Genomic DNA, 22,196 nt, shown 5'->3' with positions numbered 1-22,196 from the left:
TTAGTCAGCCACCAATTGTGCAAGTTCTCCCACTTAAAAAGATGTGAGAGGCCTGTAATTTTCATCATAGGTACACTTCAACTAAGACAGACAAAATGAGAGAAAAACATCCAGAAAATCACATTGTAGGATTTTTAATGAATTTATTTGCAAATTATGGTGGAAAATAAGTATTTGGTCAATAACAAAAGTTTATCTCAATATTTTATTATATACCCATTGTTGGCAATGACAGAGGTCTTCACAAGGTTTTCACACTGTTGCTGGTATTTTGGCCCATTCCTCCATGCAGATCTCGCTGGGTAACAGGAATGAGCGCTGAATAACAGGAATGAGAACTTGTGTGTGAGAATAACTGGATGTCACAGAACTTCAATTAAACAAAAGATAACACAGAGGTCATTATATTTGGCACAAAATATCTTCGTCAAAATAGCAACATAAAAGCAGTAACCATTGTTTGTGTGCGTGTATGTGGCTCCTGCCTCTGTACAGTTCTCCATCTTCCTCTACAAAAGGCAAGAAAGACAACAAATACTAAAAGATGAGCATATTCCTTCAACAACAACAAAAAACCTTCAACATATTCCTTCAATAAAAAAAACTAATTTGGGAGAGTAATAACTCCCCCAATTAATGGTGTTCTGCTTCAGACAGAGAATTTTTACTAGGATTAAATGTCAGGAACTGTGAAAGACTGAGTTTAAATGTATTTGGCTAAGGTGTATGTAAATTTCCCACTTCAACTGTACACTACCGTTCAAAAGTTCGGGGTCACTTTGAAATTTCCTGTGGCCCCGTCCAACGATACCCCTGACATGGCCAATCAGGTAGGATATAACCCCAAACACTTTACCAAAGCACAGCCCCCACACCACTACAGGGATATTAACAGACCACCAACTTATTACCCAACAGACAAAGCTGAAAATAGCCCACCAAGATCTCATCCACTGCCTGAGGGGGCGCAAAACCGGACAGGAAGATCAACCCACTCAAATGACACACCCCTTCCTTGAGACGGCATGGGAGAGCACTAGTAAGCCAGTGACTCAGCCCCTGTAATGGGGTTAGAGGAATATAATCCCAGTGGAGAGACAGCAAGGGTGATTTGTCACTCCGGTGCCTTGCCGGGCCAGACTACACTCAATCATAGGACCTACTGAAGAGATGAGTCTTCAGTAAAGACTTAAAGGTCGAGACCAAGTCTGCGTTTCTGACATGGATGAGCAGACCATGTTATAAAAAATGGAGCTCTATTAGGAGAAAGCCGTGCCTCCAGCTGTTTGCCTTGAAATTCTATAGCGTACGTGTAGGTATGTACGGCAGGACCAAATCAGAGTGATAGGTAGGAGGAAGGCCATGTAACGCTTTGTAGGTTAGCAGTAACACCTTGAAATCAGCCCTAGCCTTAACAGGAAGCCAGTGTGAGAGGCTTGCACTGGAGTAATATGATCAAATGTTTTGGTTCTAGTCAGGATTCTAGGAGCCGTGTTGAGCACTATTAAAAGTAAAAACTTTAAAGTTTGGCAGGTAGCCAAGTAGCAACAAACAAACAGCAGGGAGACAAGTCCGGAAGTCACAATATACCCTTTAATTCTTGAAGAAAATAATTTATGAACGCCTCATGAGCTTTGTCCATCTGTCATAGCCCGTCAGAACTCAACATATAAGCTTATTTTACTGCATTGTCTTATAGGTTCAGTTTGTGTTAATGTTATATAATGACTATATTATATCAATTGATGACTTTCAACCTCCCTTTGGAATTCCAGTTTGTTACGCTAAGAATTTGTATAGTTTTTAAAGTAGGCCTATAACATTAGAAAGTATTGTTATTTTATTCTCATTCAGGATTGTTGTATTTGCTGTCATGATAATGATTAAAGTTCCATTTAGAAAAAGTGTGTCTTTCCTTGAATGTTCAGGAACTTTAAGATTTAAAGTCGATATAATCGTCATGTTCTGATTAATCTATACAAAATGTATTTCCATTGTTAGAGTGGTCACTCAAATATCTTGTCAATAAAATAGATAATCTTTGGACCGCTACTGATTGAAAATTCCATCTCGACATTAAGATGTTTAAGAGTCTTCTTGGCAATAATATCCACTTCCTCATTCCCCTTTACTTCCACATGAGTTGGTGCCCAGAGAAACATCACCAATTCCCCCATCTGTTTCACCCTATACAAGCACTGCAAAACCTCATACAATAGATCCTGTCTGCTCTGGGACACACATGACTTTAAGCTCATCAGTGCTGTACAGGAGTCAGAGCAGATGACTACCCTGTCTGGCCACACCTCCTCCACCCACTCTGCAGCCAATAGTAAGGCCAACAACCTGATTGTGTAAACAGATAAATGATCCGTTGCTCTTTTTGCCACTGCCTCATCAAACTCAGGAACACTAAAAGCTGCTCCTGCCTTTCCTGTTTTAGGGTCCTTAGATCCATCTGTGAATATATTAAAGAAAGCCTAGTTACTGGGTTCTTAAATGTTCACTTACAACTGAATCTACTCCTTCCTCAACAGCTCTTAGCCTCTCAAGCAACTCTAGGTCTATCCCTGGTTGAGGGAGAGACCAAGGTGGGATAGCAGGAAGAACCACAGAGGGGTTAAACACCCTCCCAAACAACCCCATCTCTCTCGCCATGCAATTGCATATCCATCCGAAGATTGTATTCAGATTTTGTTCATGTTCCCAGCACTCTAGGAGGACGTGTAACCTCATGTCCTTGTAGATTTACGTAATATGTCATGGCTAGCTGTTGTCTTCTTAACCTTAATGGCATCTCTCCCAACTCTACCTGCATCGCTGCCACCGAAGAGGTCCTAAGTGCTCCACAACATATTCTTAGGGCTTGGGCCTGGATAACATCTAGCTTTTTTAAAGATGTCTGAGCTGCTGATCCATATCCTATACTTCCATAATCCATTGATGACCTTAGAAAAAATAGATAAATAGAATATATATTTTTTTTAAAGTGGTGGTGCTTTTCTCTTTTTTTTGTTGGGCTCCTCGAAGTGTGGGTTTATGCTCCCTGATTAAATCAAAGTTAAGTTGTTGGCCACCGACAAGTATTGTGATTCTACATGTAGAATCGGTAGGTTCGTCACTACTGGATCGGCAACAATGATGTATATAAACCCTGAACTGCTGATGCGAGGTATTGGCCATTGAGAGGCTTTGAAGCCACCGGTCGGCCATATTGGCTCTCCTCAGTAGGAGCAGTCCTTCATAGCAATGAATGGAATTCTACAGTATTTCAATTAAATGTTTCAAGGACAAAACAACATATATTTTTAGTTGCTGTAGTGGGGACAGTAACATTAGTACAAAAAAATGTGTTTATATATTCATGTTTATGTTTAGCTTACATAATATAGTTTAGAAGTATGCATTAAGGTGTATGTTATATAACAAACGTGTTAAAAACGAATGTAGACATCAATAAATGCATTTCAATTGCTATATATACATATACATACAGTACCAGTCAACAGTTTGGACACACCTACTCATTCAAGTTAAAAAAAATAATGTTTTTACTATTTTCTACATTGTAAAAATAACAGTGACGGCATCAAAACTATGAAATAACATATGGAATCATGCAGTAATCAGAAAAGTGTTTAACAAATCAAAATATATTTGCGATTCTTCAAAGTAGACACCCTTTGCCTTGTTGACAGTAATGCACACTCTTGGCATTCTCTCAACCAGCTTCATGAGGTAGTCACCTGGAATGCATTTCAATTAACAGGTGTGCCTTGTTAAAAGTAAATTTGTGGAATGTTTTTCCTTCTTAATGCGTTTGAGCCAATCAGTTGTGCTGTAGGGGTGGTATACAGAAGATAGCCCTATTTGGTAAAAGACCAAAGTCCTTATTATGGCAAATAAGCAAAGAGAAACAACAGTCCATCATTATTTTAAGACATGAAGGTCAGTCAATCCGAGACATTTCAAGAACTTTGAAAGTTTCTTCAAGTGCAGTCACAAAAACCATGAAGCGCTATGATGAAACTGGCTCTCACGAGGACCGCCACAGCAAAGGAAGACCCAGAGTTACTTCTGCTGCAGAGGATATGTTCATGTTTTTGTGGCCCCACCACCATCAAAGTTCCTCATCCCTGATCTAGTCCAATGTTCCTCTTAGTTTTCATACATTTTCTTTTGTAGATATAGCAAACTTCACTTGAGGTCATGTTTATCTATATTACCTATTCTCAGTTATATTAAAAAAAACGTTATAAGAATCTTTCTGTTTGGACGTTAAATGACGAGGCAGAGGCATTGATGTGAGTAACCAGTTCAGTACATTGCAACACTTCCGGGTATCGCAGTAATTAACGTTTACCAACAGGCGGCATCACTGTGCCAACTTACACCCATAACACTTTTTCCCAATGACTGTTTAATCTTTCAACTGACTTTTTTTTGACCTATTACTGAGTTTATAATACAACTTTAGTTTATAGTTAAGTCCTCTTTTATTTGTTGTCTTTAGTAACTTATCTCTTGTCTTGTGTGAGTTTTGTTGTATGTTGAAATATTGTTGTACTAAATTGACGGAGCAAAATATATATGTTTTTCTTCATGGATTGTAGGTTATCAACGTGATGGACCTTTATTGTGAAGGACGGAATGAATACCCAAGACGTCGTTTTAGACAGGCCCAGTTCAGCCAGAATTATTAACGGAAGCTGGCGGCAGAATCGAACATCTCCTTAGTTAACACGACTTGATGGTTAGCTACTGTAGCTAGATGAATGGTGTGGAAAGACGTTCATTCGTAGTAAAGTCTTATAAAAATGGGCGACCTTGACTCTGGCATAGTATATGTGCGCGAGAGAGGACAGCTTCGTCGCGTCAATAACATTGTCCTCGCGGAGACGAAGCCGCCTTCATCATCTTCATCATCATCACACAGAACAACAAACCCTCTGGCGTTGAAAAAGGAGCACTTCGTCTTCACCTATAACAAAGAAGGCAGTTTGAAGTACACTGCCAAATCCCTCTACGACATATCTCTGCTGTTTGTGGCGTACAACATCAACCATGTCGATTCTCTCGAAGGATTTCCTGAACAAGTAGGGGACAGACTCTTCGCCGCCGCGGAGGAAAAACAGATATTTTCAGATCCTGATGCAGCCCCCAAGGCTCTGCAGTTGTTCAGTGATGCATACGGGGACATAGTGCTCGGGTCACTTTGTTTACGGCATAGGTAAGGCAGTATTGGCAGGGGACAGAGCTTGGTTATAAACACCTTCCGTGCCACATTGTAGTTAGCCTACATACCCCACCTTGTAGTACCACCAACATTATGTAACCTTCAACCTACAGCCCATTTGGGAACTTGCGATGGACGTCATTGACAGTTCATACATGGGCTGGCTGCCTGTTGCCTTATTTCCGTACAGGTTTCCTTTGCTGTCTGAAAAGCTGGAAGAGATAAAAACGTTTCATAGTCTGAAGTGCCTGGATCTCTTTGGCTGCAGACTGGGAGACAGCCACGACATCTTCCAACATCTCACATCAGATGCATTGTCCAGGTATGAATATATTTTGTTGTTGTTCTATCTTACAGTACATTGCCTAATTAATTCACTGAGGCTGAGCTGCACGTGTGTGATTGACACTGATGTGTCTTTAGCAGGCAGATTTCAAATGGTTCTGGGTGGTGGTTCGCCTAACCATATTGGGCTCCCGAGTGACACAGAGGTCTAAGGCACTGCATCTCAGTGCTAGAGGTGTCACTACATACCCTGGTTCGATTCTGGGCTGTAATCACAACCGGCCGTAATTGGGAGTCCCATAGGGTGGCGCACAATTGGCCCAGCGTCGTCTGGGTTAGGCTGTCATTGTAAATAAGAATTTGTTCTTAACTAACTTAACCTTTTTAAAAATTGAAATAACCCCCAATCGTAACCTCAACCAATTTAGGTCTCTAGGCCTAAGCTTTTGATGTGTGTACTGAGTATCCACTTCCTTGTAAAGTTAGTTCAGTGTCTGTCTCCTCATCAGCCTGGTCCAATTGTATTTCTCCTCTCCCTTTTCTCAGTAGCCTGGTCCAGCTGTCCCTGGGTGGTAACAGCCTGTCAGACCAGGGTCTCCAGAGACTGACAGCCCCTGTCAGGATGATGAGGAGGGGGCTGAGACACCTACAGATACTGGACCTGTCCGGTGAGTAGTCTGTTATGGGACCATCTCAATAGTACAGCATGGCTTCCTAGTCTCATCCTTAGTTATTTGCACAGCTAGGAAGGAAATCTGCATCGTGAAAGCAGATTCTTCTTAGGGATGGCATACATGTTTTGTGATTTTTTTTTTTTAATCTGTCCTGTTCTTTTCCAGCTAGTGAAGATGGGAGGGGAGACAAGGTCAGGAAGTCTTAGATGGTCCAGGGGACACACAGCATAGCTCTAAACCGGATGTTTTCACTTCTCTCTCCAACAGACAACCCGATCACTGAGAAGGCAGTTGGATATCTCACATGCCTCCCAAAGTTACAAGGTCTTGATGTATCAGGAACTAACATAAAGGTGAGAAGGTTTTGACTTTTTTTTCCTTTATTTAACTAGGAAAGTCAGTTAATTAAGAACAAATTCTTATTTTCAATTACGGCCTAGGAACAGTGGGTTAACTGCCTGTTCAGGGGCAGAACGACAGATTTGTACCTTGTCAGCTCGGGCGTTTGAACTTGCAACCTTCCGGTTACTAGACCAACGCGCTAACCACTAGGCTACCCTGCCACCCCTGTACTTCTCCCTGTGACAAGACCAGGGTTCCAGACTAACATTTTCCCCTGGTGATACTGGTGCCTCTTAAGTTTTTCAGTTGGGTGGCACCAACCTATGCACGTAATATAACATTTCAGTATATAAAGTAATTCGGTGCTTTATTAAAAAGTGTAGTAGACCACAATAAATACATTTTGTCATATTTTCATGTTGTGATTAAAAAATATTTGAATGTGCAACATAATCCAGTGATTGTCATACATTTTGACTTGACAAATTATTTTGTTATATTTTACTGTTAAAATAGAGCTCCAGAAATGTTTTTTTTTTTTTTTTGGTTCAATAGAGATGAATTAGCCTGCATCTTAATGAGCACTAATATCGTAGACTCATTTGAATTGGGGCTAATTCACCACCTGATTAAGTGTAAGATCGCTGACGCTAACTCTAAAGATATTACCCACTGCTAGTAGCCATGTATTCATCTAACAGTACATTTTGAATGGCTCAAATGTTGTAGCCTATTGCCCAGTGAGGCCTATGCAATCCCAGTGAGGCCTATGCAATCCCAGTGAGGCCTATGCAATCCCAGTGAGGCCTATGCAATCCCAGTGAGGCCTATGCAATCCCAGTGAGGCCTATGCAATCCCATTGAGGCCTATGCAATCCCAGTGAGGCCTATGTGTAACGGATGTGAAATGGCTAGCTAGTTAGCGGTGGTGCTAACTAGCTAGCCATTGGTCAATCGGTGACGTCACTCGCTCTGAGACCTTGAAGTGGTGGTTCCCCTTGCTCTGTATGGGCTGCGACTTTTGTGGAGCAATGGGTAACGATGCTTCGTGGGTGACTGTTGTTGATGTGTGCAGAGGGTCCCTGGTTCGAGCCCGGGTATGGGCGAGGGGACGGACGAAAAGTTATACTGTTACATAGGCAATCCCAGTGAGGCCTATGTGGATTTCACATGGTCCGTATCTCAAAGCCATATCAAATATGTTGGCTGTAAAAAAATAGTTGCTATTGAGAGCTGAGTAAAAAAAATAACCTACAGAAAGCTGAACCTCCTTTCTTCAACGGTGAGGACATGATAGCCGTGTCTTCCGTAGGATAGGATTTTTAAATGTTCTACAATCAGAACACAGAGCATTTTATTTCCAGGGAGAGGGAGCGTGGCTCGGTACACAGCAGCAGAGGCCCCGGTGAAAAGGGACACTTTTTCATTACAGGAATACTGTACTACTTTACTCGTTTGACCAAATCCATGTTTTTAGCTTTCTATAAAATAAGATGTTTTTGAGTGAGGTGACCATGTAGAATGTACGGCTGGCACCGTCTGGAGCCCTGCACCAGACCATAGCTAAGATTCTATTCTGACCCCTTTGTTTCCAATCTGTAACATGTCTTCCACAAGATGGCACCGCTGATCGCTAACAGAACTGAGGGTGAAATGTATACTATTTGATTCCCAGGTTGGCCCGTCATTCAAGCAGACCGTGAGGAACACCATGGGGTTGGTCCTGTCTGAGAAACTACTGGAGGCCTTCGACCACTCCTGTTGTAAAACACGAGGCTGGGCAGAACAGGTAACACTCCTGTTGTAAAACACGAGGCTGGGCAGGAGAGGTAACACTCCTGTTGTAAAACACGAGGCTGGGCAGAACAGGTAACACTCCTGTTGTAAAACACGAGGCTGGGCAGAACAGGTAACACTCCTGTTGTAAAACACGAGGCTGGGCAGAACAGGTAACACTCCTGTTGTAAAACACGAGGCTGGGCAGAACAGGTAACACTCCTGTTGTAAAACACGAGGCTGGGCAGAACAGGTAACACTCCTGTTGTAAAACACGAGGCTGGGCAGGAGAGGTAACACTCCTGTTGTAAAACACGAGGCTGGGCAGAACAGGTAACACTCCCGTTGTAAAACACGAGGCTGGGCAGAACAGGTAACACTCCTGTTGTAAAACACGAGGCTGGGCAGAACAGGTAACACTCCTGTTGTAAAACATGAGGCTGGGCAGAACAGGTAACACTCCTGTTGTAAAACACGAGGCTGGGCAGAACAGGTAACACTCCTGTTGTAAAACACGAGGCTGGGCAGAACAGGTAACACTCCCGTTGTAAAACACGAGGCTGGGCAGAACAGGTAACACTCCTGTTGTAAAACACGAGGCTGGGCAGAACAGGTAACACTCCTGTTGTAAAACACGAGGCTGGGCAGAACAGGTAACAGTCCTGTTGTAAAACACGAGGCTGGGCAGAACAGGTAACACTCCTGTTGTAAAACACGAGGCTGGGCAGAACAGGTAACACTCCTGTTGTAAAACACGAGGCTGGGCAGAACAGGTAACACTCCTGTTGTAAAACACGAGGCTGGGCAGAACAGGTAACAGTCCTGTTGTAAAACACGAGGCTGGGCAGGAGAGGTAACACTCCTGTTGTAAAACACGAGGCTGGGCAGGAGAGGTAACACTCCTGTTGTAAAACACGAGGCTGGGCAGGAGAGGTAACACTCCTGTTGTAAAACACGAGGCTGGGCAGGAGAGGTAACACTCCCGTTGTAAAACACGAGGCTGGGCAGAACAGGTAACAGTCCTGTTGTAAAACACGAGGCTAGGCAGAACAGGTAACAGTCCTGTTGTAAAACACACATTTGTGGTACAAAAGTAGTTTATTGATAACTTGTTTTATTTGTATGGCATGTATGTTTGTGACAGGTAGTAAACCGGTGGGAGTTGAGTGCAACAGAACTGCCCAAACTAAAGAAGATCCAAGAGTCAAGAACATCAGCTATTCGCTTTTGTAAGTGTTTCCATCCTTTTGTATTTACATCACTATTTTAATGAAAGACCATTTTAAAGCTAACCAGGTCGGAAGCTGTGTGTTCTTTAGCCCAATCGGACAGTCTTAGCCATGCCATACATGTTAGGGGAATTGGCTATAAGCACATTCCTGATCTGAACCAGGCTATTTTCTAAGCTTGTCTGTCTCTGCAGTGGCCAGTTTGGTGCTGTTTTTGTATACAATATATGGCTGTCAATACAGGTGCTGTTGTTGTAAACAAGACAAATACTATTTGCTCTTCAGTTGGCAGAGAGAAGTTTGTCAGAGGAATCCTGAGCGCATCACCTCTGATCCAGGATAAAGAACAAGACAAAACCAGGGAGAGGATACATTTGTATAAACCAGCAACAAGCACACACACACATCAGACCCAATGCACAGGGACTAAAAGTGGACAAATGAAGCACTCGTCACTCGACAGCGTTGAAATCGCAGGGTCCACCAACGGACATGTAAAACCCTGTTCACAGAACAAGAAGAGGCCTCGTAAACACTGGATCGGGGACAGTGGGCATCACAGCCCTCCTGTTAAACGTGCTTCTTCATCACCAGCTCTCACAGCAGGCGATTTGGATCTACTCAACAGTTACTGATGCTTCGTCTCCTCCGTAGCCGAGGTCCACAGTCTCCAAGTGTGTGTGTGTGTGTGTGTGTGTGTGTGTGTGTGTGTGTGTGTGTGTGTGACAATGCACTGCTCAATGTGAACTCTTCCTGATGTCATGCATCCTGTAGAGTTCAGCTTCCACCTCTAGGTTAGCTTTGGTGGGTTTCTTAGTTTATGTTTAAGTGGACCCCAAGCACTCCTTAGCTGGAGGAACATTTGGAGTGTTTTCTTAGTCAATCTGCTACTTATTTACGTTTTAAACTTTTTACAAATAAAAGTACATTGTTTTATTATTGTAACTGTTCCAAGATTCTGATCATTGGTGTGGATCCGGTCTCTGATGACAGAATGTTCACTTAGCCAGAGTACACACCTTCGATTTGATTCAGAGATTAGGGGATGGGGATCGGTGTGGCAGTCAGTCTAGCATAGGGTGACCAGACGTCCCCGTTTTCCCGGGGACAGTCCTTGTTTTTGGTGGCCTGTCCCCGGCTGGAGCTGTCCCCGGAAATGTCCCCGTTTTTAACTGTGCGTTAAAAACAGACTGCAAAGTGAAATAATATTATACGTGGCAAGACCGGGCAGCAGAGCCTACCGGTTGACGTCTCAATCGCGTTGTGCTTGTTTCGTACAGCAGAGGGGGCTGCTCGCTATAGTAGCTTCACTCACTCTTCTTCTAACTACTTGCTCGCGCTAGTTGTAGAGAACTGCTGTGGAAAACTCGGCCAGAAGCTAGCAAGTGTCAAGTGAATCCACAACATCACCACAAACAAACAAAGTTACACTTGTTTGAGATACTAGCTAATGATGTTATAAATGTCACTATTATATAGATAGATGCTCTGCTTTATAAGGTTTTAAATAGGTTATGCTAAGAGTGAAGCAAGGAGAGTGTGGAAGAGTGAGGTGGAAAGGTAAAGAGCAGGAAGACGAGTGGAGGAGAAGAAAAGGTTAAGAGAGTAAGAAGAGTGACGAAACAAGGAGAGTGAAGAGCAGACAGGAGGTACAATGGCTCTTTCCCAGAAACGGAAATTCCATTTTAATGACAACATGATGAGAGAATTTCCATTTATACCGCTCAGGTCAAGACGATAGAATGGTTCACTGCACCCTTTGTAATTCCTCTCTTTCAATTGGCATCCGGAGAAGAACAGCAGTGGTAGAACATCAGCAGACAAAAAAGCATAAAGCCTCTCTGATTGGCCGTGTTGGTTTGCCCTCTGTCACCACATTCTTCAAGAAGGTAGAGCCTTCCCAAGAACAATATGATTTAGCTGTGCAGGAGGGGTGTCTTTGCCTACCACACTATGTGACACAATCATAGTTACAGATCTCATAGTGAGTAACGTGTTAGCACCATGGGCAACTACTTTGGTAACACAGGACCAGGTTGAATGTGTCCCTGTCCATTGATGTGTCCAATCATGGACATGTAAAGCTGCTGCCAATACTAGTCAGATAATGTCAGATATATGATGGCAGCACATCTGTGGAAGCAAAACTGCTTGATTTTATTAAATTGAAAGGAGAAACAGCAGAGAAAATTGCAGCTGAGGTGCTGGTGGTCATCCCAAAATGTAACCTGGAAAACATTCTCTGCCGACAACACAAATCCCTTCTTTGACCCTCACCAGCCTATTCAGTCCTCCAATGTCCAAACCAAAGTTGAAAATGCTCTGCAGCAGGAGGTGATTGGCTTGTCCTGCCCACATCATTCATAACACGGCCAGCACAGCTTTGGATATTATTTCCCTTGATGTTAAGTACCTGCTCACAAAGATATTTTCATATTTTCACCGTCAAAGTAGAAAGACTGAAGGGCTTTTGTGAGTTTATTGGCCAGGAGTACCATAACATTCTAGGACACAGAAATGTTTGCTGGCTGTCCATGCTTCCTGCTCTAGAAAGAGTGCTGAAAATGTGCCATTGAAATCCGTTTTTCTTCCTGAAGACAAATGCCCTGTTGTCCTGTGAACAATGTTCGAAGATCCACTGACTGAACTTTGGCCTTTGTCCATGGAAACTTAACCGTATTCAGTGACACGATCAAGATGCTTGGAGGCCAGGACCACTGTGCTGTGGAGTCAGCTGCAATTCTGAGAAACGTTGAGGCAAAATTGACTGCAAGACGTGATGACAACTTCATTCCAGTTTTGGTCAGAGGACTTCTGAGAGCTGGAGGACAATGGAGACATGTCTAAAGAGAGCTTTCTCAAAACATCCCAATCATTCTTCACTACGGCTGTGAACTACTTGCAAGCATTTGGGGAAATTCACACAGACAATCTAAAAGATTCACATGGTCTCCTTTTAAAAAGGCAACCTCAGCATGAAGAGATCCAGAAGGCAGCAGGCACACTGCAGGAAAATGCCCCAATGTGACCATCAACGAGGATGCATTGTGTGACGAGGTTACTGGCCTGCAAGAGTTCCTAAAGGGGGAATCGCTTGAAGAATGGAAAACATCTGAGACACCGTTTAGTCAGAGATGGAGCACGGTGGTTACCCACTTCAAAGAGAATGACATCCCACACACTAACCTGGCTAGATTAGCGTCTGTTGTCTTGTGCTTACCTGGAAGTAATGCACCAGTCGAGAGAGTGTTCTCCCAAATGAATGATATATGGACGGCAGCAAGAAATAGGTTCCCTGTTCCTACCATCAAGGCCATGCTTATTGTGAAGACAAACTTCAACCTCCCCTGCCAGGAGTTCATGGAGAAGCTGGCCAAAGACAGAGCAATCCTGAAGAAGATACATTCTTCTGAGAAATATACAGATTAGGGTGGTATAAGTATATTATGTAGTTACCAATCTCTTCATCTTATTTCTTTATTATGTTGTTAACTATTTCATATGTAAAATTGTCTGTTTTTTTTCTCCAATTTTGCTCATGTTCTCTTCTGCTCTTATTCTACCCAGACTAGCAGGACCACTGAATGGCTCTTCAGATCAGTTCTACCCAGACTAGCAGGACCACTGAATGGGTGTTCAGATCAGTTTTACCCAGACTAGCAGGACCACTGAATGGGTGTTCAGATCAGTTCTACCCAGACTACCAGGACCACTGAATGGGTGTTCAGATCAGTTCTACCCAGACTAGCAGGACCACTGAATGGGTGTTCAGATCAGTTCTACCCAGACTACCAGGACCACTGAATGGGTGTTCAGATCAGTTCTACCCAGACTAGCAGGACCACTGAATGGGTGTTCAGATCAGTTCTACCCAGACTAGCAGGACCACTGAATGGGTGTTCAGATCAGTTCTACCCAGACTACCAGGACCACTGAATGGGTGTTCAGATCAGTTCTACCCAGACTAGCAGGACCACTGAATGGGTGTTCAGATCAGTTCTACCCAGACTAGCAGAACCACTGAATGGCTCTTCAGATCAGTTCTACCCAGACTAGCAGGACCACTGAATGGGTGTTCAGATCAGTTCTACCCAGACTACCAGGACCACTGAATGGCTCTTCAGATCAGTTCTACCCAGACTAGCAGGACCACTGAATGGCTCTTCAGATCAGTTCTACCCAGACTAGCAGGACCACTGAATGGCTGTTCAGATCAGTTCTACCAGGACCACTGAATGGCTCTTCAGATCGGACAGTTCTGTCTTGTCTGTAGTGTTTCTGTAGTATAGTTGTTTTCTCTGTCACAGTGGGTCTGTTAGACTAAATTACATGAAACCGGAATTGTTCCCCTTTTTTATTTCATAGATAATAACATTGGATATTTTAATGATATATTGATATTATATATAATAGATAATAACATTGGATATTTTAATGATATATTGATATTATATATAATAGATAATAACATTGGATATTTTAATGATATATCGATATTATATATAATAGATAATAACATTGGATATTTTAATGATATATTGATATTATATATAATAGATAATAACATTGGATATTTTAATGATATATTGATATTATATATAATAGATAATAACATTGGATATTTTAATGATATATTGATATTATATATAATAGATAATAACATTGGATATTTTAATGATATATTGATATTATATATAATAGATAAGAACATTGGATATTTTAATGATATATTGACCGAGCTGGAAATGTCCCCGGTTTTCATTTCAGAAGTCTGGTCACCTTAGTCCAGCAGGTTAAACTTTTGGGGCAGGTGTACTCGTCAGACCAGTCGTAGCAGTGCTGGCGTCCATCACGGCACAGACAGCGAGGAATGCAGGGACAGTACTGGAAGTCCACTGGTATGCAGGGCCACCAGTACACACCACAGGGGGCACAGCCAGCATCTGTAGAGGGGAGATGAGAAGCACAGGCCACCCCTCCGTCACTGTGTGTATCTGAATATAGGAGGTTGGTAAACACAGTCTATTACATACAATTTGATACTGAAATAACGTCTTGTTGAAGAAAAACTTATTCCAAGGATCAGATATAGATAATTTTCCATTTGTTTTGAAAGGAGTTTATTCAAGCAATTGCAAGAAAGTTAACTCTCCAGATATACTGGGGAGGAACATAAAAGTATACAAATAAGTATACAAATGACCTAGTCATTTATATACATCACCTACACAAAGAACTGCTTACATGAGCGATAAGGGTTCCTTCGCTCTACTCCCTTTTTAAAGCATTGAAACAAATAAAAGCAGGTTGAAACCAGTTTCCATAGCCCATGTGTCTTAAGATAGCAGTGTTATACAATAGTGACAGTCTAAACAGACAGAACAAGAGTTCAGCCTGGTTGCTAAGGAGACGATAAAGAATCCCTCCTTTGTGTACAAAGAGGTTACTGGACAGCAGGGGAAACAACCAGTGAGTAGCACCATTCAATGTAACATGAACTCCCGCTAACCTGGCAATATATGTGTGTGTGTGTGTGTGTGTGTGTGTGTGTGTGTGTATGTATGTAAAGAAATACATCTGGTACTATCCCCAAGGTTTGGAAGGCGGCCCATGTACTCCCCCCTTCACAAAGGTGGTGACCCTTGTGACCTAAATAAATACTGCCCTATTTCTAACCGTTCTTGCCAAGTATTGCAGTGCTAGAGGTGTCACTACAGACCCTGGTTCGATCCCGGGCTGTATCACAACCGGCCATGATCGAGAGTCGTATAGGGCGGCGCATAATTGGCCCGGGGTAGGCTGTCTGTCATTTTGTAAATAAGAATTTGTACTTAACTGACTTGCCTAGTGAAATTAACATGACGGTAATCTGTAGGCGAAAAAAACAGCATTAAACTTGACTCTGAAATTTGAATAATACAACTCACAAGGCCCAATCTCATCAGAGCAGTCCCCACAGTCATTGAAGTTGTTACACCTCTTGTCAGTAAAGACCCAGAACTGAGGGTTTCCACATCGAAACACAAGACCACCTGGAAGGAAAAGTATGGGCATGTTTACTTAGAGCAGAGGTTCTCAACCTGGGGTTCTCAACCTGGGGTTCTCAACCTGGGGTTCTAGTCCTACCTGAGGTTCTCAACCTGGGGTTCTAGTCCTACCTGAGGTTCTCAACCTGGGGTTCTAGTCCTACCTGAGGTTCTTAACCCAAGGTTCTTAAGAAAATGAATAGCATTGGTTTTGCTAATCGCTGCTTTACTGAGGAAAGGGTTAACTTACAATAGCTAGGTTTACATCCAATTGGTGACAGATTTTCATGTAAATATTCACATTATTTAACGCATTCATATGTTTTTTTTACGAGGTTATTACACATTGATTACACTATCACGCGTAGTAAAGTTGTCTCGCGCACCTATAGTGCTTGTCAAAAAAAAAGCTAGCTCGCTCATGGATGCAAACAATGTTTATTTTTATTTAACCAGGCAAGTCTGTTAAGACCCAAATTCTTATTTACAACGACGGCCTACCCTGGCCAAACCCGGACGACGCTGGGCCAATTGTGCTCCACCCTATGGGACTCCCAACGACGGCCTACCCTGGCCAAACCCGGACGACGCTGGGCCAATTGTGCGCCACCCTATAGGACTCCCAATCACGGCCAGATGTGATACAGCCTGGATTCGAACCAGGGACTGTAATGACGCCTCTTGCACTGAGATGCAGTGCATTAGACTGCTGCGTATGTGTGTGTTTTAACTAATGTAACTGTACTAGAATGCTTAAAAGGCCCGCTAAAATGTTAAATATCGGTTATTGGTATCTGGGGTTTTTTTGGGGCAAGAAGAATATCGGATATCGACCAAAAACGTCATATCGGTGCATCACATCACTTATTACCGTGAATGTATTTTTTTTATGATCGTGTTTGCTAAAATTTAAAAAATAAAGGTTAAATAAAAATAAATTACTCAAATGGAAAATAAATAAGAACTTTATTGGAACAGTGACTAACTGCACATGTGTGTGTCCTCATCGGCTCCTTTGGGGCAGGTCACGACCCCGTTACAGAGGTCAGGATACAGGTCAGTCTGTCGTCACACAGGAAGCCTGTCGCATCGTCCGCTGTCCTGCAGACACAGTTTACTACAAGGGGACATTTACAAACCCTCATTACTAGAACTGGGGATCAGTATCCACAAAGCATCAGAGTAGTATCACTGATCTAGGATCAGTTTAGACCTTTCAGACCATAATGAAAGAACGGGGGGAGCGCTGATCTTACATCAGCACTCTCTCTGAGATGCTTTATGAACAGGGCCCCAAGTCTTCACAACAAATAGGCCTTCAAACCCAGGATATCACTGAAAGGTAGTATTTACTGCCATCTTGTGTCAGATATCAGTAACTGCATACAATAGCACTCCACTACATGGATAAACAAGACAACAGTAAACATGTCGTCCCCTACGAATGATGCAGCCCCCCCTTGGGCCAATCACTATAATTTTGTAAGTGACAGATCTCTATTGCAAGACTCATCATTCACCAAAGTTGTCTAAACCAGGCCAGTGGTGTCTGAGATATCACGTGGGTTAGCTTGACTCGTTTCCCTAAGCATGTGCACCAAATTTCAACACTGAGTCAAACACATCAAGAGATATAAACATGTGCCTGTTATAGCGCCACCATGTGGTTGATATGATATACCATGGCCTTTTTTTGCCTTTACCTCCCTTATCTCACCTCATTTGCTCACATCGTATATAGACTTGTTTATACTGTATTATTGACTGTATGTTTGTTTTACTCCATGTGTAACTCTGTGTCGTTGTATGTGTCAACTGCTTTGCTTTATCCTGGCCAGGTCGCAATTGTAAATGAGAACTTGTTCTCAACTTGCCTACCTGGTTAAATAAAGGTGAAATAAAAAAATATGTATGTTCTTGCATATGCTGAGTCTTGACAGTGTATGCAACATGTGTACCAAATGTATTTACAATATGAATATCCTTGAATTTTTTTATGTGCCAGACCACGCCAACGTGAATGTTGTTTTAAGTCTGGAAAATATTGCGTTGAGAGACCTTTGTCCATATACGCCACATATCAAGTTTCGTGAAGATCGGACATTCGGTGCCAGAAGAGTAGCGTTTTTAAGTTTTTTTTTTTTTTTTTTTTTTTTTTTTTTTTTACAAAATTCTAAATGGCGAAAATTCATCAATGGCGGACCTTATGGGTCCCTGAGTCAAATGTGTTCCTTATGAGGAGAGGGACTTATGTACGGTATTTCATGACTCAAACGGGGTGAGTGGTGTGACCTTTCAAAGCATTTTCAATCTCTTGTTATGAACTGGGTGGTTCAAGCCCTTAATGCTGATTGGCTGACAGCCGAGGTATATCAGACCGTACACCACGGGTATGACAAAACACCTGTTTTTACTGCTCTAATTACGTTGGTAACCAGTTTATAACAGCAATAAGGCACCTCGGGGGTTTGTGGTAGATGGCCAATATACCATGGATAAGGACTGTATCCAGGCACTCAGCATTGCGTCGTGTGTAAGAACAGCCCTTAGCCGTGGTATATTGGCCATATACCACACCCCCCGGGACCTATTGCTTAATTAAAGTGCCACCATCTGGCCAATCAGTGTGATTTTTGTAAAACATGCGCCATTCACCCAAGTTTCGCCAGAATCATGCTATTGCTGTCGGAGATATCGTCGTGTGTGACTAATGTACGGAGACATATCCACAGTCCCCTCCTAAATAATTGTGATCCAGCAGAGAAAGACCCGTGTGTTTATTTATCTTACCAGGAGGTGATTTGGGTATCCCAAAGACCAGAGCGAGTATAACCTCTACTACAGCCAGGACTGTTCCTACAGTTAGTATTATACTGGACAGACAGACCGCTTGTCTGCTGCAGCACCAACAGCTTGGCCTGCAGCACTCTGTGGACAGACAGACCGCTCGTCTGCTGCAGCACCAACAGCTAGGCCTGTAGCACTCTGTGGACAGACAGACCGCTCGTCTGCTGCAGCACCGACAGCTTGGCCTGTAGCACTCTGTGGACAGACAGACCGCTCGTCTGCTGCAGCACCGACAGCTAGGCCTGTAGCACTCTGTGGACAGACAGAACGCTCGTCTGCTGCAGCACCAACAGCTAGGCCTGTAGCACTCTGTGGACAGACAGACCGCTCGTCTGCTGCAGCACCAACAGCTAGGCCTGTAGCACTCTGTGGACAGACAGACCGCTCGTCTGCTGCAGCACCAACAGCTAGGCCTGTAGCACTCTGTGGACAGACAGACCGCTCGTCTGCTGCAGCACCAACAGCTAGGCCTGTAGCACTCTGTGGACAGACAGACCGCTCGTCTGCTGCAGCACCAACAGCTAGGCCTGTAGCACTTTGTGGACAGACAGACCGCTCGTCTGCTGCAGCACCAACAGCTAGGCCTGTAGCACTCTGTGGACAGACAGACCGCTCGTCTGCTGCAGCACCAACAGCTAGGCCTGTAGCACTCTGTGGACAGACAGACCGCTCGTCTGCTGCAGCACCAACAGCTAGGCCTGTAGCACTCTCGGGAGAAAGACCACAGTCCAGCGACAGATCCTGTTATTTCTTAAATGGCATCCTATGCTCCGTTTAGTACACTTCTTTGGGCCAGAGCCCTGTATTGTTGGGATTCCTTGGGAGGCCCTGTGTGTATCATACCGTGTACCATAACGTGTACCACACATTAAAGCACACCATTTCTAGGTGATGACAGACAAAATAATTTGTCTTACCTTCATCGGGTGACCCCAATGAACGGTCATCAAACAGTCTCTGACATGGAATAGAAACGTGATACATTTTAAGTCCCAGGAAATATTTTCCAACATGGAGGAAATCGTTGTTTCCTTATTGATGAAATTAAAATGATTCCATGGATGTTTACAACAAAAAAACACTATTGTTCCAAATTCCGTTCCAACGGACACTTCTGAGACAATACCTGCTGTGGGTGGGTCCGGTTGGATTTCATGTTGTAGCTCTTCAATATTCCCTATTCAACATATCGAAGCACTACTAAAGCACAGCTAAACTAGTCGCATAATACCATTATGGTAGGTAATTATAGGTAGGTTGATAGGTTCAGTGATAGTTACTTGGTTACCATTGAGGCATTGTGGAAACAACAGTTTCCCCTCAAGTCACCTCACACCAGTTCAGACATGCCCACAGTGACAAAGGTAACAGAATATATCCTTAAACAGTCAATAATAAACTGGGCACCAAGACTCAATGGACTGAAGTCTGAATGGGGAAATAGTTCTAAATCAGTTTTAGTGGTTTGTTTATAGTCACTTAGAAACTTAAAAGCCTTTGAATTGTTCTTTGCCATAGCTACTGTGTGTTTGAGGGTTTACGGTTGACCTAACAGTCAATATGGGAATACGGCTTTAAAGGAAATGCTAGGTTTTGGAGGTATCACTATCAAAATACATTTTTGACGAGCATTAACAGGGAATTGGAATTGGATTTTCAGTGTACTTCCTGAATTGACTAGCATTGAAGTGGAATTGAGCCCAACTCTGATCTCCACCATGTTGGTTTGGCCCCTAGATGTTTAGATGTTAGAGTGGTCCAGCCTCTTCCTCCGGCTTGAAGGGGATGACCAGAGAGGATGCTGGGTAAGGGGTCAGCAGCTTGTGGTCCTTGGCGTACTCCATGTATCCATTGATACTCAGTTTCTACAAAGACGGAAAAGCTTTATTTTCAATATTGGAATGACTCTGATTCCTTCATATCTCCATAGATTGCAAACTACTTTAATTACTTTTTCATTGGTAAGATTAGCAACCTTAGGGATGACATGCCAGCAACAAACACTGACACTACACATCCAAGTATATCGGACCAAATTATGAAAGACAAGAATTGTACTTTTGAATTCCGTTAAAGTCAGTGTGGAAGAGGTGAAAAAAATGGTTGTCAACAATGACAAGCCACCAGGGTCTGACAATCTGGGTGGAAAATTGCTGAGGATAATAGCAGACGATATTGCCACTCCTATTTGCCACATCTTCAATTTAAGCCTACTAGAAAGTGTGTGTCCTCAGGTCTGGAGGGAAGCTAAAAGTCAGTCCGTTACCCAAGAATAGTAAAGCCCCCTTTACTGGCTCAAATAGCCGACCAAGCAACCTGTTACCAACACTTTGTAAACTTCTGGAAAAAATACTGTTTGACCAGATACAATGCTATTTCACAGTAAATAAATTGACAACAGAATTTCAGCACGCTTATATTGAAGGACACTGAACAAAGTATAGCACTTACACAAATGACTGATGATTGCCTGAGAGAAATTGATGATAAAAAGATTGTGGATGCTGTCTTGTTAGACTTCAGTGCAGCTTTTGACATTATCGATCATAGTCTGCTGCTGGAAAAACACATGTGTTATGGCTTTACACCCCCTGCTATAATGTGGATAAAGAGTTACCTGTCTAACAGAACACAGAGGGGGTTCTTTAATGGAAGCCTCTCAAATATAATCCAGGTAGAATCAGGAATTCCCCAGGGTAGCTGTTTAGGCCCCTTGCTTTTGAAAATGTATATGACATGCCGCTGACTGAGTAAAGCCAGAGTGTCTATGTATGCGGATGACTCAATACTTTATACGTCAGCTACTACAGCGACTGAAATGACTGCAACACTTTTAACAAAGAGCTGCAGTTAGCTTCAGAGTGGGTGGCAAGGAATAAGTTAGCCCTAAATATTTATAAAACTAAAAGCGTTGTATTTGGAACAAAACACTCTCTAAACCCTAAACCTCAACTAAATATTGTAATAAATAATGTGGAAATTGAGCAAGTTGAGATTACTAAACTGCTTGGAGTAACCCTAGATTGTAAACTGTCATGGTCAAAACATATTGATGCAGTAGTATCTAAGATGGGGAGAAGTCACAGTCCCCAAGTCCAGAACAGACTATGGGAGGTGCACAGTACTACATAGAGCCATGACTACATGGAACTCTATTCCACATCAAGTAACTCATGCCAGCAATAAAATTAGATTTAAAAAAGATTCAAAAAACACCTTATGGAACTTAGTGAAGCCAGTGGTTCCTAGTGAAGCTCAAGAGCTGGCGCCCCATTGCATTTTTTTGTGGGACTGAAAAGAAATGCCTGGAATGTGAAATAAAGTTATTAACTGGTTCCCATGCTTTTTAAAATAACGGTTCTGTTCTGGAACAGGATAGAACACGTTTGTTCCTGGTTCTGATTCTGTTCCTTGAAAAGAATCCCCCCCCCCAGTATTCAGTTCCAACCCCTGCTTTACTGGTTGAGAACAGAAAACACACAGAGATTGAAAGAGCAGGATCAGCTCGTCTGCAGTACCCCTGGAGCAGTTTCAGGGGTTAAGTGCTTTGCTCAAAGGCCCAATGGCAGAATACGTGTCCTGTGAGAATTGGCCTGGAGAGACAGCTGAAGAGGTTGTAGTTGTCCTCGTTGATGCTCCTGTCCACTTACATGTCCCTGTTCCTCTCCCGGACAAAACTACACTGGTTGTCCTTGTACACCGGCTTCTCAAACCTGGAATTGTGGTAGGAGATGGAAACGTTTTAATCCAAATTGTGTTTCACTTCATTCAGTGAAGATTC

The 22,196-nt window shown here is 42.8% G+C and overlaps 2 protein-coding genes across 2 annotated transcripts; one reads left to right on the top strand and one right to left on the bottom strand.

Moving 5' to 3' along the window:
* Positions 1–165: 165 nt before the first annotated feature.
* On the bottom strand, positions 166–15,607 carry LOC135518370 (prolow-density lipoprotein receptor-related protein 1-like). Its single transcript, XM_064943522.1, has 5 exons — positions 15,444–15,607; positions 14,787–14,883; positions 14,322–14,485; positions 455–509; positions 166–318 (listed from the first exon to the last, which is right to left on the bottom strand). The coding sequence occupies exons 1-5, from the start codon at positions 15,594–15,596 to the stop codon at positions 242–244; spliced, it is 546 nt and encodes a 181-aa protein (XP_064799594.1). The 5' UTR covers positions 15,597–15,607; the 3' UTR covers positions 166–241.
* On the top strand, positions 4,578–10,487 carry lrrc42 (leucine rich repeat containing 42). Its single transcript, XM_064929788.1, has 7 exons — positions 4,578–5,230; positions 5,427–5,558; positions 6,068–6,189; positions 6,463–6,548; positions 8,213–8,326; positions 9,458–9,542; positions 9,828–10,487. The coding sequence occupies exons 1-7, from the start codon at positions 4,818–4,820 to the stop codon at positions 10,175–10,177; spliced, it is 1,302 nt and encodes a 433-aa protein (XP_064785860.1). The 5' UTR covers positions 4,578–4,817; the 3' UTR covers positions 10,178–10,487.
* Positions 15,608–22,196: the final 6,589 nt, after the last annotated feature.

The sequence above is a fragment of the Oncorhynchus masou genome, chromosome 3 (genome assembly GCF_036934945.1).
Source record: "Oncorhynchus masou masou isolate Uvic2021 chromosome 3, UVic_Omas_1.1, whole genome shotgun sequence".
NCBI classification, from domain to species: domain Eukaryota; kingdom Metazoa; phylum Chordata; class Actinopteri; order Salmoniformes; family Salmonidae; genus Oncorhynchus; species Oncorhynchus masou.
The sequence above is the reverse complement of the archived record's forward strand: the minus strand, read 5'-3'. Positions and strand labels throughout refer to the sequence as shown.

Coding starts and splice junctions, on each gene's coding strand:
- lrrc42 (XM_064929788.1), top strand. CDS start 4,818: ATGGGCGACCTTGACTCTGGCATAGTATATGTGCGCGAGAGAGGACAG. Junction 5,231..5,426: donor TCACTTTGTTTACGGCATAG/GTAAGGCAGTAT, acceptor ATTTCCGTACAG/GTTTCCTTTGCTGTCTGAAA. Junction 8,327..9,457: donor CACGAGGCTGGGCAGAACAG/GTAACACTCCTG, acceptor TGTTTGTGACAG/GTAGTAAACCGGTGGGAGTT.
- LOC135518370 (XM_064943522.1), bottom strand. CDS start 15,596: ATGCCCATACTTTTCCTTCCAGGTGGTCTTGTGTTTCGATGTGGAAAC. Junction 14,884..15,443: donor TGTATTATTCAAATTTCAGA/GTCAAGTTTAAT, acceptor TAACACTGCTAT/CTTAAGACACATGGGCTATG. Junction 510..14,321: donor GTTTAACCTGCTGGACTAAG/GTGACCAGACTT, acceptor TGCCTTTTGTAG/AGGAAGATGGAGAACTGTAC.